The following is a 10,773-nucleotide window of genomic DNA, read 5'->3' on the forward strand; positions in this document are numbered from 1 at the left end:
GCAACTAGCAGATTCCACTACATGGAACAGATAGGCCCCCCCCAAAAAAGAAAATTCAAAAAGGAAGTTTGTGTCCTGAAGTGTCTGTCCTATATCTGAAGATACCCAAGAAGATCAGGAAAACATTTTATTTTTATTTTTTTTGAAACCTGTATTAAAACACCTTAATTTTGGCTATTCGATCAAACATGTCCCATATTCAGAAAGTATCCTTTACTTTTAACCATTTTGTCACACAAACGAATTTCTGAGTCGTATTCTAAAATAGAACAATAAAATACAATCCTTCAATCTACACCCACGAACACCACACACTCTCTGAACAATGCAAAAAACCTGGTTTTTAGAACATTTTACAAACGTATGTATAAAATTTAACAAAAAAATATATAAAGATTATTCACAGGAAGTATTTCAGGACCCTTTACTCAGTAACTTTGTTGAAGCACCTTTGGGAGCGATTAGCAGCTTCAAGTCTTTTCATTGTATGACACTACCAAGCTTGGCACAACCTGTATTTTGAGAGTTTTTCCCCATTCCCTTCTCTGCGGATCCGATCTCAAGCTCGTGTCGAGGTTGGATGCGGGAGCATCACTGCACAGCTTTTGGCAAACTCCAAGCTGGCTGTCATGTGCTCCTTTTACTGCAGGAGTAGCTTCCGTCGGGTGAGAGTGCCAGAAAGGCCTGATTGGGAGTGCTGCAGAGATGGTTGTCGTTATGGAAGGTGCTCCCATCTCCACAGAGGAAACTCTGAGCACCGTCAGAGTGACCATTGGGTATCTGGTCACCTCCTCCCTGACCAAGGCCCCCTTCTCCCCCGATTGCGTCGTTTGACTGGGTGTCCCAAGCCTCTAGGAAGTCTTGGTGGTTCCAACTTCTTTCCATTTAAGAATATTGAGGCCACTTTCTTGGGAGCCTTCAATGCCGCAGAAATGTGTTGGTACCCCCTTCCCAAATCTGTGACTACCACAATCCTGTCGTCGGATCTCTATGGGACAATTCCTTCGACATCATGGCTTTGGTTTTTGCTCAGACATGCACTGTCAACTATTGGACCCTTATATAGACAAGTGTGTACCTTTCCAAATCATGTCCAATCAATTGAATTTTCCACAGGTGTACTCAAATCAAGTTGTTGAAACATCAAGGATGATCAATGGAAAAACAGGATGCGCCTGAGCTCAATTTCAAATCTCATAGCAAAGGGTCTGAATACAATTTTCGCTTTGTCATTATGGGGTATTGTGTGAAGATTTTGTTTTTTGTGTGTATTTAATCCATTTTAGAATAAGGCTGTAATGTAACAAAATGTGGAAAAAGTCAAGGGGTCTGAATACTTTCTGAATGCACTGTACTTCCATATTTTTTTTACTGGTACCGGGGGCTTTCAGATGAGTCTTTCCCCGCCCCCCCCCAATTTCGTGGTATCCAATTGGTAGTTACAGTCTTGTCTCGTCGCTGCAACTCCCGTATGGACTCGGGAGAGGCGAAGGTCAAGAGCCGTGCTTCTTTTCCGAAACACAACCCAGCCAAGCTGCACTGCTTCTTGACACAATGCCCGCTTAACCCGGAAGCCAGGCGCACCAATGTGTCGGAGGAAACACTGTACACCTGGTGACTGAGTCAGTGTGCATTAGGCCCCGCCCGCCACAGGAGTCGCTAGAGCGCGATGGGACAAGAACATTCCTGCCTGCAAAACCCTGCTGACGCTGGGCCAATTGTGTGCCGCCCCATGGGTCTCCCGGTCACGGACGGCTGCGACAGGGACTGGACTCGAACCAGGATCTTAGACCACTGCTCCACTCGGGAGGCTTTCAGACACGTATTGTGAAGCCTGTGGGCGTCCTAGAGCAAGACAACCAACATGTACAGTACCAGTCAAAAGTTTGGACACACCTACTCATTCCAGGGTTTCRCTTTATTTTTTACAAATTTTCTACATAGTAGAATAATAGTGAAGACATCAAAACTATGAAATAACACATATGGAATTATGTAGTAACCAAAACAAAAGTGTTAAACAAATCAAAATATATTTTATATTTGAGATACTTAAACTAGCCACCCTTTGCCTTGATGAAAGCTTTTCCCTCGTGGCATTCTCTCAACCAGCTTCACGAGGTAGTCACCTGGAATGCATTTCAACTCAAATAACATTTTATTGGTCACATACACATGGTCAGCAGATGTTAATGTGAGTGTAACGAAATGTTGTGCTTCTGGTTTGGACCATGCAGTAATATCTAATAAGTAATTAACAAATTCACAACAACTACCTTATCCACACAAATGTAAAGGGATGAATAAGAGGTGTGCCTTGCGAAAAAGTTAATTTGTGGAATTTCTTTKCTTCTTAATGCGTTTCAGCCAATCAGTTGTGTTGTGACATGGTAGGGGTGGTATACAGAAGACAGCCCTATTTGGTAAAATACCAAGTCCATATGATGGCAAGAACAGCTCAAATAAGCAAAGACAAATTAGTGAAGACATGGTCAGTCAAAGCAGTATCTTCAAGTGCAGTCGCAAAAACCACCAAGCCCAATGATTAAACTGGCTCTCATGATGACCGCCACAGAAAACGTAGACACACACCAATAAGAAGAAGAGACTTGCTTGGGCCAAGGAAAACGAGCAATGGACATTACACCGGTGAAAATCTGTCCTTTTGTTCTGATGAATCCAAATTTGAGATTTTTGGATCCTGTGAGCCGCAGAGTAGGTGAACGGATGATCTCGGCATGTGTGGTTCCCACCATGAAGCATGGAGGATGTTGCCTGATGGTGCTTTGCTGGTGACACCATCGCTGATTTATTTAGAATTCAAGGCACATTTAACCAGCAAGGCTACCACAGCATTCTGCAGCATTACGCCATCCAATCTGGTTTGCACTTAGTGGGACTATCATTTGTTTTTCAACAGCACAACGATCCAACACACCGCCAGGCTGTGTAAGGGCTATTTGACCAAGTAGGACAGTGATGGAGTGCTGCATCAGATGACCTGGCTTCCACAATCACCCGGCCTCAAACCAATTGAGACAGTTCGTGATAAGTTGGACCGCAGAGTGAAGGAAAAGCAGCCAACAAGTGCTCATCATATGTGGGAACATCTTCAAGACTGTTGGAAAAGCATTCCAGGTGAAGCTGGTTGAGAGAACGCCAAGAGTGTGCAAAGCTGTCATCAAGGCAAAGGGTGGCTACTTTGAAGAATCTAAAATACAGTTGAAGTTGGAAGTTTACATACACTTAGCTTGGAGACATTAAAACTCGTTTTTCAACCACTCCAAATTTCTTGTTAACAAACTATAGTTTTTACAAGTCGGTTAGGACATATACTTTGTACGTGACAGAATACATTTTTCACATTACATTCTCTGGTAAACACACACTATATGAAATATCATCTAAATGCATTTATCACATGCACAGGATACAGAAGGTGTAAACGGTACAGTGAAATGGTTACTTGCATAGTGGAGTCTTTTGTTTAGCCAACTGAACAATGAACCAAAATCCCAAATCATAACGTTACTACAATGCATGAACCTGCAGGTAGCTAAAGCTAACCAACGAGGTTCAATGTTAGCTAGCTAACATTAGGCTATAACTAGCAATGCAAACAGCATTTTTTGGGGCAGTTTTTTGTGATATTGTTCAAAAAAGCTGCATTAGAAAGGATTACCTACACATACTGAGCAGCTCATGTTATAGACAGAAGCATGCTACATGGCAAACCAATCTGAACTCATCTCTCAGCATGTCCAGCCCATTCATTATCTCAGCCAATTATAGCTAGCAGGAAGCTTCCTGACTTTTTCCGTTGCRATTTACAGATGGCATGRGAGTTTGTTATTAAAGGCACATGAAAGTTCACATGTTWTTTTGCCAGAAATGCCTTCTGGAACAACACATTTTGATAAAAAATMWAATGTTTACGTTCAAATCCCTCTCCTGTGAAGTAGTGACATGCGACATACGCCTAGTTTCTTGAAACGAGTCACATATTAGTGTGTAGACCAAACAATTCGGACGCTACAGACGATTTTGTGAGAAGACAGACTTTCCGGATAGCTCATGGTCTGACAAACACTTCTCTTGCGCTGCCACCGTTCACCGCAGATGCTGATTTCTGGCCCAGGGGTGTGAATGTGAACGGAAAGGCACTGAAGTGACGAACTGTCCTTGCTGCCTCTGCCTGGCCGGTTCCCCTCTCTCCACTGGGATTCTCTACCTCTAACCCTATTATGGGGGCTTAGTCACTGGCGCTCTTCCATGCCACCCCTAGGAGGGGTGCGTCACTTAAGTGGGTTGAGTCACAGACGTAATCTTCCTGTCCGGGTTGGCACGCCCCTCGGGTTCGTGCCGTGTGGGAGATGTCAGTGAGCTATACTCGGTCTTGTCTCAGGGTAATAAGTTGGTGGTTTGAAGACATTCCTCTAGTGGTGTGGGGGCTGTGCGTTGGCAAAGTGGGTGGGGTTATATCCTGCCCGGTTGGCCCTGTCCGGGGGTGCCGCCGGACGGGGACACAGTGTCTCCCGACCCCTCCTGTCTCAGCCTCCAGTATTTATGCTGTAATAGTTTGTGTCGGGGGTCTAGGGTCAGTCTGTTATATCTGGAGAATTTCTCCTGTCTTATCCGGTGTCCTGTGTGAATTTAAGTATGCGCTCTCTCAGGACCTGAGCCCTAGGACCATGTCTGGCCTGATGACTTCTTGTTGTCCCCAGTCCACCTGGTCGTGCTGCTGCTCCAGTTTCAACTGTTCTGCCTGTGGAACCCTGACCTGTTCACCGGACGTGCTACCATGTCCAGGACCTGCTGTTTTTGACTCACTCTCACCTGCTGTTTCTAACTCTGAATGATCGGCTATGAAAAGCCAACTGACATTTACTCGTGAGGTGCTGACCTGTTGCACCCTCTACAACCACTGTGATTATTATTATTTGACCCTGCTGGTCATCTATGAACATTTTAACATCTTGGCCATGCACTGTTATAATCTCCACCTGGCACAGCCAGAAGAGGACTGGCCACCCCTCAGAGCCTGGTTCCTCTCTAGGTTTCTGCCTTTCTAGGGAGTTTTTCCTAGCCACCGTGCTTCTACATCTGCATTGCTTGCTGTTTGGGGTTTTAGGCTGGGTTTCTGTATAGCACTTTGTGACATCGGCTGATGTAAAAAGGGCTTTATATATACACATTTGATTGATTGAGATGCGACAGTGCGACATAAGTGGACTGCAGAGCGAGGAGCTGAGCGTGCCCAATCTGACTGGAACGCGGCGCGAGATTCCCAAAGGCTGGCGCGTCAACCTTCTCGCCCGCTCCAATTTCGCCCCAGTAGCACTCACTTCACGAGCTCAGGGCATGCCCGGCCCAGCATGCATTTGTAGTCWACTTGTGTGCCGCTATCGACCCTTGCTTTAGTTACTGTCACGGAGTTCACTAAAGACACTGATAAAACACACAGGTGCTAAATCAAGGTGACTTATAAAGATGAGGGCCAATAGAGGGAGTGTAGTGATGTAGTGTCTGTCCACAACTAAATAATCATTGTGTAATCTGCAAAGACATATCCCGAAAGCATGATGGTGTACACACTACGTGCACATGCGAAAAGAAAGGAACGAGGTGGGTAGATAACTAAGTGTGTCATTTTAGCAAAGTATTTGCAAACAAAAAATCTGATCTCTTAAACATTGTTCATTTTTGTTTTATTATCTATACAAATAGGCCATTAATTTGGGCCCAATAGGCCTGGAACATTCCCACGTTCAAGGAGTTTTACGTTCTGATTGGGTTATTTTGCCAAAAAACATTTAGACCTATCTATATATATATTAAAATAAATAAAAATAGAAAAATAAACTCTGCCCAGCCTGGCAAGAATGGCCAAAAGGGTGTTTAGCCTCCCCAGTGGCTCTGCATGTGCGGAGAGCGTATTCTCCGCTGCTGGCCTGCTCTCCAGGCACCATCGCGTTAACCTGAAGCCACAGAGTGGCCAAACCCGTGTTTCTAAAAAAAGAATACAAAAAAGGCATCAAGTCATTTTTCGTTTCATTTGTAATAAGTCACAGCCTATAGGCGCAATTTAGAGACTATAATGATTTAATACAACGAAATGTTGTTTAAAATGCTGAGGGCTTTATGTCCCTACCAGCCTATTGTGTCACACAAGCAAATGCTTCAATGCATTTCTTTGTAGGCTATAGCCTTGAAAGAATATAGTTTAAATAATTCATGTTTATTCCTTCTTAGGCTCCCTGTCTGGCTCCTGACCTATTTAGAGTGTTTATATGCCGTTTAATATGACATGTAGCCTGTTCGAAACATGCGCTTCTTACATTCACCTTTTCACGTTAATTCAAATACTTTTATTCAAATTCATACGGTTTYATTTCAATACTATAAAACCAAAATGGTAGGTCCGGGTAGTCAAACAAAACAGCTGGGTGTTGGTTAAACTGTTTTTTCCCCCTGTGAGCACAGAGCGATTTTTAGCAGAGCAGTAGGAACGGACATGGAGTGCCAGAGAGGAGTGGCAGAGAGGAAGCACCACTCGATGAGCAGGGTTTTCCAACTGCTCAACTCCGCTCACATGCTCTGGTGGACTGAGATGAATCCAACGCAAAAAAACAACAACATCTCTCTAGCTTAAACTGACATTGTTATGGGTATTTTTGTATTATGCTAATTCAATTGGCGTGGATATCGACCTTAGGGGGTTTTAAGAAGTGAGAAATACATACAGAGAGCTGCGACTCCTCTCTCTGTAACTAGAACAGCAGTGAACTGCATGTTTTTCCACCATTGCATTTTGAGCAAGGGTCATATGCTTGTGATTCTCAGAATGCATCTCTCCCTCCTTGTGCACAATGGGAGTGAGAGTGGCTCGGTCACACATCAGCTGACAGTGAAACAGGAACAGYCAGATACTTTCATAGCAGGAATCAACATAATGCACAGGCTATTACTGTTGACCAAATAATGGTTTTAGAACAATAAACAAGAACGCTGTGTAGCAAAAACCATAGAAATTGACTGACGTACGCAAAATGCTTCGGTAAGAGGGAGGCAATGCCGGTGTCTGTAATTMTCGCTTTATAGTTGCAGCTCTAACAGTAAAGGGGTTAACAGCTTAGCTTCCTTTACTGTCCGACTGCCCCATACTGGGCTCAAACCAGTGATTCGCAACACGTGACCACCCTCCTTGACAATGTTCAAATCGATTGAGCCATACAAAAAAGGTACCGATTGGATGGCTCCATCGGCATCATTTTAAGCTAGCTGTGGAGGGAGCTAACAGCACATTATTAACCCCGTTACATAGGACTCGACCTAACCTAGAGAGATCATGATGACACTTCAAAATGGGGATGGCCAATAACAAATAAAGTGTTCTCTGTGTGGCTATTTGTCCAGCCAGTAACTACGGTGTGAATTAGAGAACTTGACAACATTCCTRCAGTAAAGTCTCAGATTACACAGACCACACGACTAACACCCAAACACCAGTTGTTCATAGTTTCAACGTATATGTTAAATGGCTGAGGCTTAAAACAGTCATTACAAGTCAGGGTGGAGCAGACAGTGATACAGGAGTAGTCAAGTACGTGTGGGAGGGCAACACCAGACAGACAGCAGTGGGGCTGGGCTGTGGTATTTCGGAGGTTTTGTAAACTGATCGCTATACTGGCTCTGTGAGGCTGCACTTTACTTCCCCTATCAAACCATCTACAGCCAATCTGCTCTAGCCAATTCAATGAACGGCATGCATATGCCTCGTATTTTCAGTAGGCTACACCTGAAAGCCTTCTTCGCCATTAGTCTAGGCCATATTCTTGCATTCTCCTGGCTCTGAAGGAGGAACCACTGCACCACGCTCTCTTAGGCTTTTCCATAGTACACTTGTCAAGTTCAACCCTCACTTGGGTACATCGGCACAAACTGGCATTTCAAAAGACGACATGTACGCAACTATGTATCTGGCTGTGTTAAGCTACTGACCTATTTGACCAAGATAAGTTTGTATGCATTGATATGTAGGCTACATGTGCCTTTAAAGTATGTAGTTCTGTCTTTGAGCTGTTCTGTATTATGTTTCATGTGGACCCCAGGAAGAGTAGCTGCTGCTTTTGCAACAGCTAATGGGGATCCTAATAAAATACAAAAAAAAAGCAGTAGGGTTCTGTACATTCAGCATCTCTCAAGTGGAGAGTAAATAGCTAGCTAGCAGTATTTCAAGCTTCTCAGTGGAGCAGTGTGGATAAAGGAAACATTTGGAGTAAAGTGGAATACCCCACCCCTGTATTGAGGTATGTTTTCCAACCTATATATCTTGTGCAGGCTCCAAGGTGTCTTAATGTAACGCAGGAGATGAACATAGTATGTTGAGGGTAAAGAAACAAAGGAAGCCCATTCATTTTCAATGAAGGAAGCAAAGTGGGCAGGGGGACCATTGGGCAATGCGAGCATGGGTYYGACCAAATTTGGAATAAACCGAACTGTATTCAAATAATCTGCTACGTCGTGTCGTGATTGACCAATTGAAGCTCACTCTACTGTAGTTTCCAGACCCTAGTGGATTGACTGTTGATACGTAGCACTACCTAGCCTGCTTACGCTTCGAACACACCGACTGCGTCATTGCGCTTCGATACACCAGAAGTACATTCATTTCCAATGGAACGCTGCATTTGCCTTGCAGCATTGCGTTGCAGAGGCAGTTGCAGTGCGTTCTGTGTGGTGCATACGTTCGATAAATCGAACGTATGCATCKAATTGTATGAGTGGACTTGACAGAAAGTAGCAAAATATGAATGTCGMMTTTTTTTTGCATACACATTCAGTAAAAATTTGTGATTACATAAAAACAGTTTGATTGCATAATTTCTTTACATTTTTTATAAATTTATTTGCCAAGTATATTATTTATTCGATGACATCCTCAAATTAATTGTGAGAGCCTATAATATAATTTCCCTCAAATGCAGTTTTGGAGCGAAATGCAATAATAAATAGTAAAGATAGGCAGAGTAGGCTCTTTCAACAATGAGACCAACGTTGAGGAAGGTGGTCTTGATCTCGCTGTTGGGCCGGGACCAGCCCCGCCGAAAGCGCAGGTCTGTGTGGTTCGAGAGATGGTTTATTTATTATTTATTTGACTATTTCTTTCACACACACCTCATTGGCTAGGTTAGCTAGCTAACGCTAACTAGCCACATCTAGCACAAGCTCACTACTAAACTGACCTGGCAATCCTACTATCGTGGACACTTGTCTCCAAGCAGCATTTTTTTGTGTTTATGTCCCTGTAGCTGTCAGCAGTTGTGTCAAAAAGACACGGTTTTGAGGATACTGCGAAAATTATTCTCTCTTCCATGTGTCCAACCGCATGCGACCATTTGCAAAAGGTACCTGCATCAGTATAGTTGCCTAGCTGCGCAAAATGTTATGCAGCAGTGATGCAATGACGCAGCCGGTGTGTTCGAAGCGTTACACCAACATGGGGGCGAAGCAAGCCTGGCTATAAGAACGTATGCGTTAAAGGGATCTCTGCCATTACCGTGATTGCGTTCCGACCCCAGTGCAGCGCAGTGTAAACAAGCGTAATGGTAGTGTCGCTATCTTCTTGCGATCATCATGCTAGTTGGACCTATATTTAAATCCGAGATTCCACACTACAATCATATCTGTCACACACAAACGGCAGTAAATAACACATTAACAGCAATCATTGTGCAAAGAGCGTTAACAGGAGGTGTAGGTTGCTAGCTTAACTAACGTTAGCTGCTCATTCGTGAGAAGTTCAAGACATGATCACAAAGCGACAGAGACAAATGAAAGCACAACGTTTGTTACAATGTTTTCGATTAGGAGGGTGAGAGGTTAACTTTGATTAATTTGTTATATGCTGCACGGTTCCTATTTTAGAGCTAGGACCGTACAAGGAGTCTGCATTTGAGATTCGCAAAGGAGCGGAAGTTGGGCAGAGCGGCTGCCGAGCTAAAAATAATAGCTAGACTAACGTTAGCCTAGCAATAATCGCGGTTTGTTTATCCAGCTTTTATACACAGTAGCTTAAATAAAAGCATGCACATACAACCCCAAAGATATCATATATCCTCCAATGTGGATAAAAACGTAATCTTACCTTAGCCTCATCAGATAACTGCTCCTCATGATCCGCCATCTTTTCTTCCGGCACCACCAGCTTGTCGAAACCGAATCACAACTTCGGCAACATCATACAGTTGATTTTGATGTGTGTGCCCATACATATTAAATATATCACTTCACCCATCAGGGACTCATTATTATCCATAAGCACTTCAGTCCTACTTCATGTGTTGAACATACAGTCCATGGTTTTGAAAGCATATGTTTGGTAAAACGAAATGACATTGAAATAATATAGTTGTAAATTGTGTTATATATTATAAGTATAGCATGCGTGTTAAAAGTACCCAGTTAGAATTAATTGCCAGTTGTATCTTGTTTCTGATTTTTGGGGGATGAAATGTATTTACACCATTTGACCACATTTGCAGTAATGTATCAATGCATGTGGTATACAGTATGTCATTCAGTACCGTGTATGCTCTATTTATTTCCACTAGATGGTACTGTAATCCTGCATTGTGAACTACTCTGATTAATTACTGTGGTAAAATGTATAAACCCTGAATCGCCGTCAGACATGCTTGATTACCAGTGAAGGTGAATACGACAAGTGCACACATCGGAAAGAAGTGAAATCCCAGATAGACAAACTATTAC

At 43.3% G+C, this 10,773-nt stretch overlaps 1 protein-coding gene across 1 annotated transcript in view; it reads right to left on the minus strand.

The window, feature by feature from the left end:
* LOC111952637 (F-actin-capping protein subunit alpha-2) overlaps positions 1-10,235 on the minus strand; it is a 74,158-nt gene extending 63,923 nt beyond the window's left edge. Inside the window, exon 1 of the mRNA XM_023971531.2 lies at positions 10,148-10,235. Coding sequence (XP_023827299.1) covers positions 10,148-10,186 — 39 coding nt within the window. The 5' untranslated portion in view covers positions 10,187-10,235. The remainder of the gene's footprint in view (positions 1-10,147) is intronic.
* Between the last annotated feature and the right edge of the window lie 538 nt (positions 10,236-10,773).

The sequence above is a fragment of the Salvelinus sp. IW2-2015 genome, linkage group LG26, assembly GCF_002910315.2.
Source record: "Salvelinus sp. IW2-2015 linkage group LG26, ASM291031v2, whole genome shotgun sequence".
NCBI lineage: Eukaryota > Metazoa > Chordata > Actinopteri > Salmoniformes > Salmonidae > Salvelinus > Salvelinus sp. IW2-2015.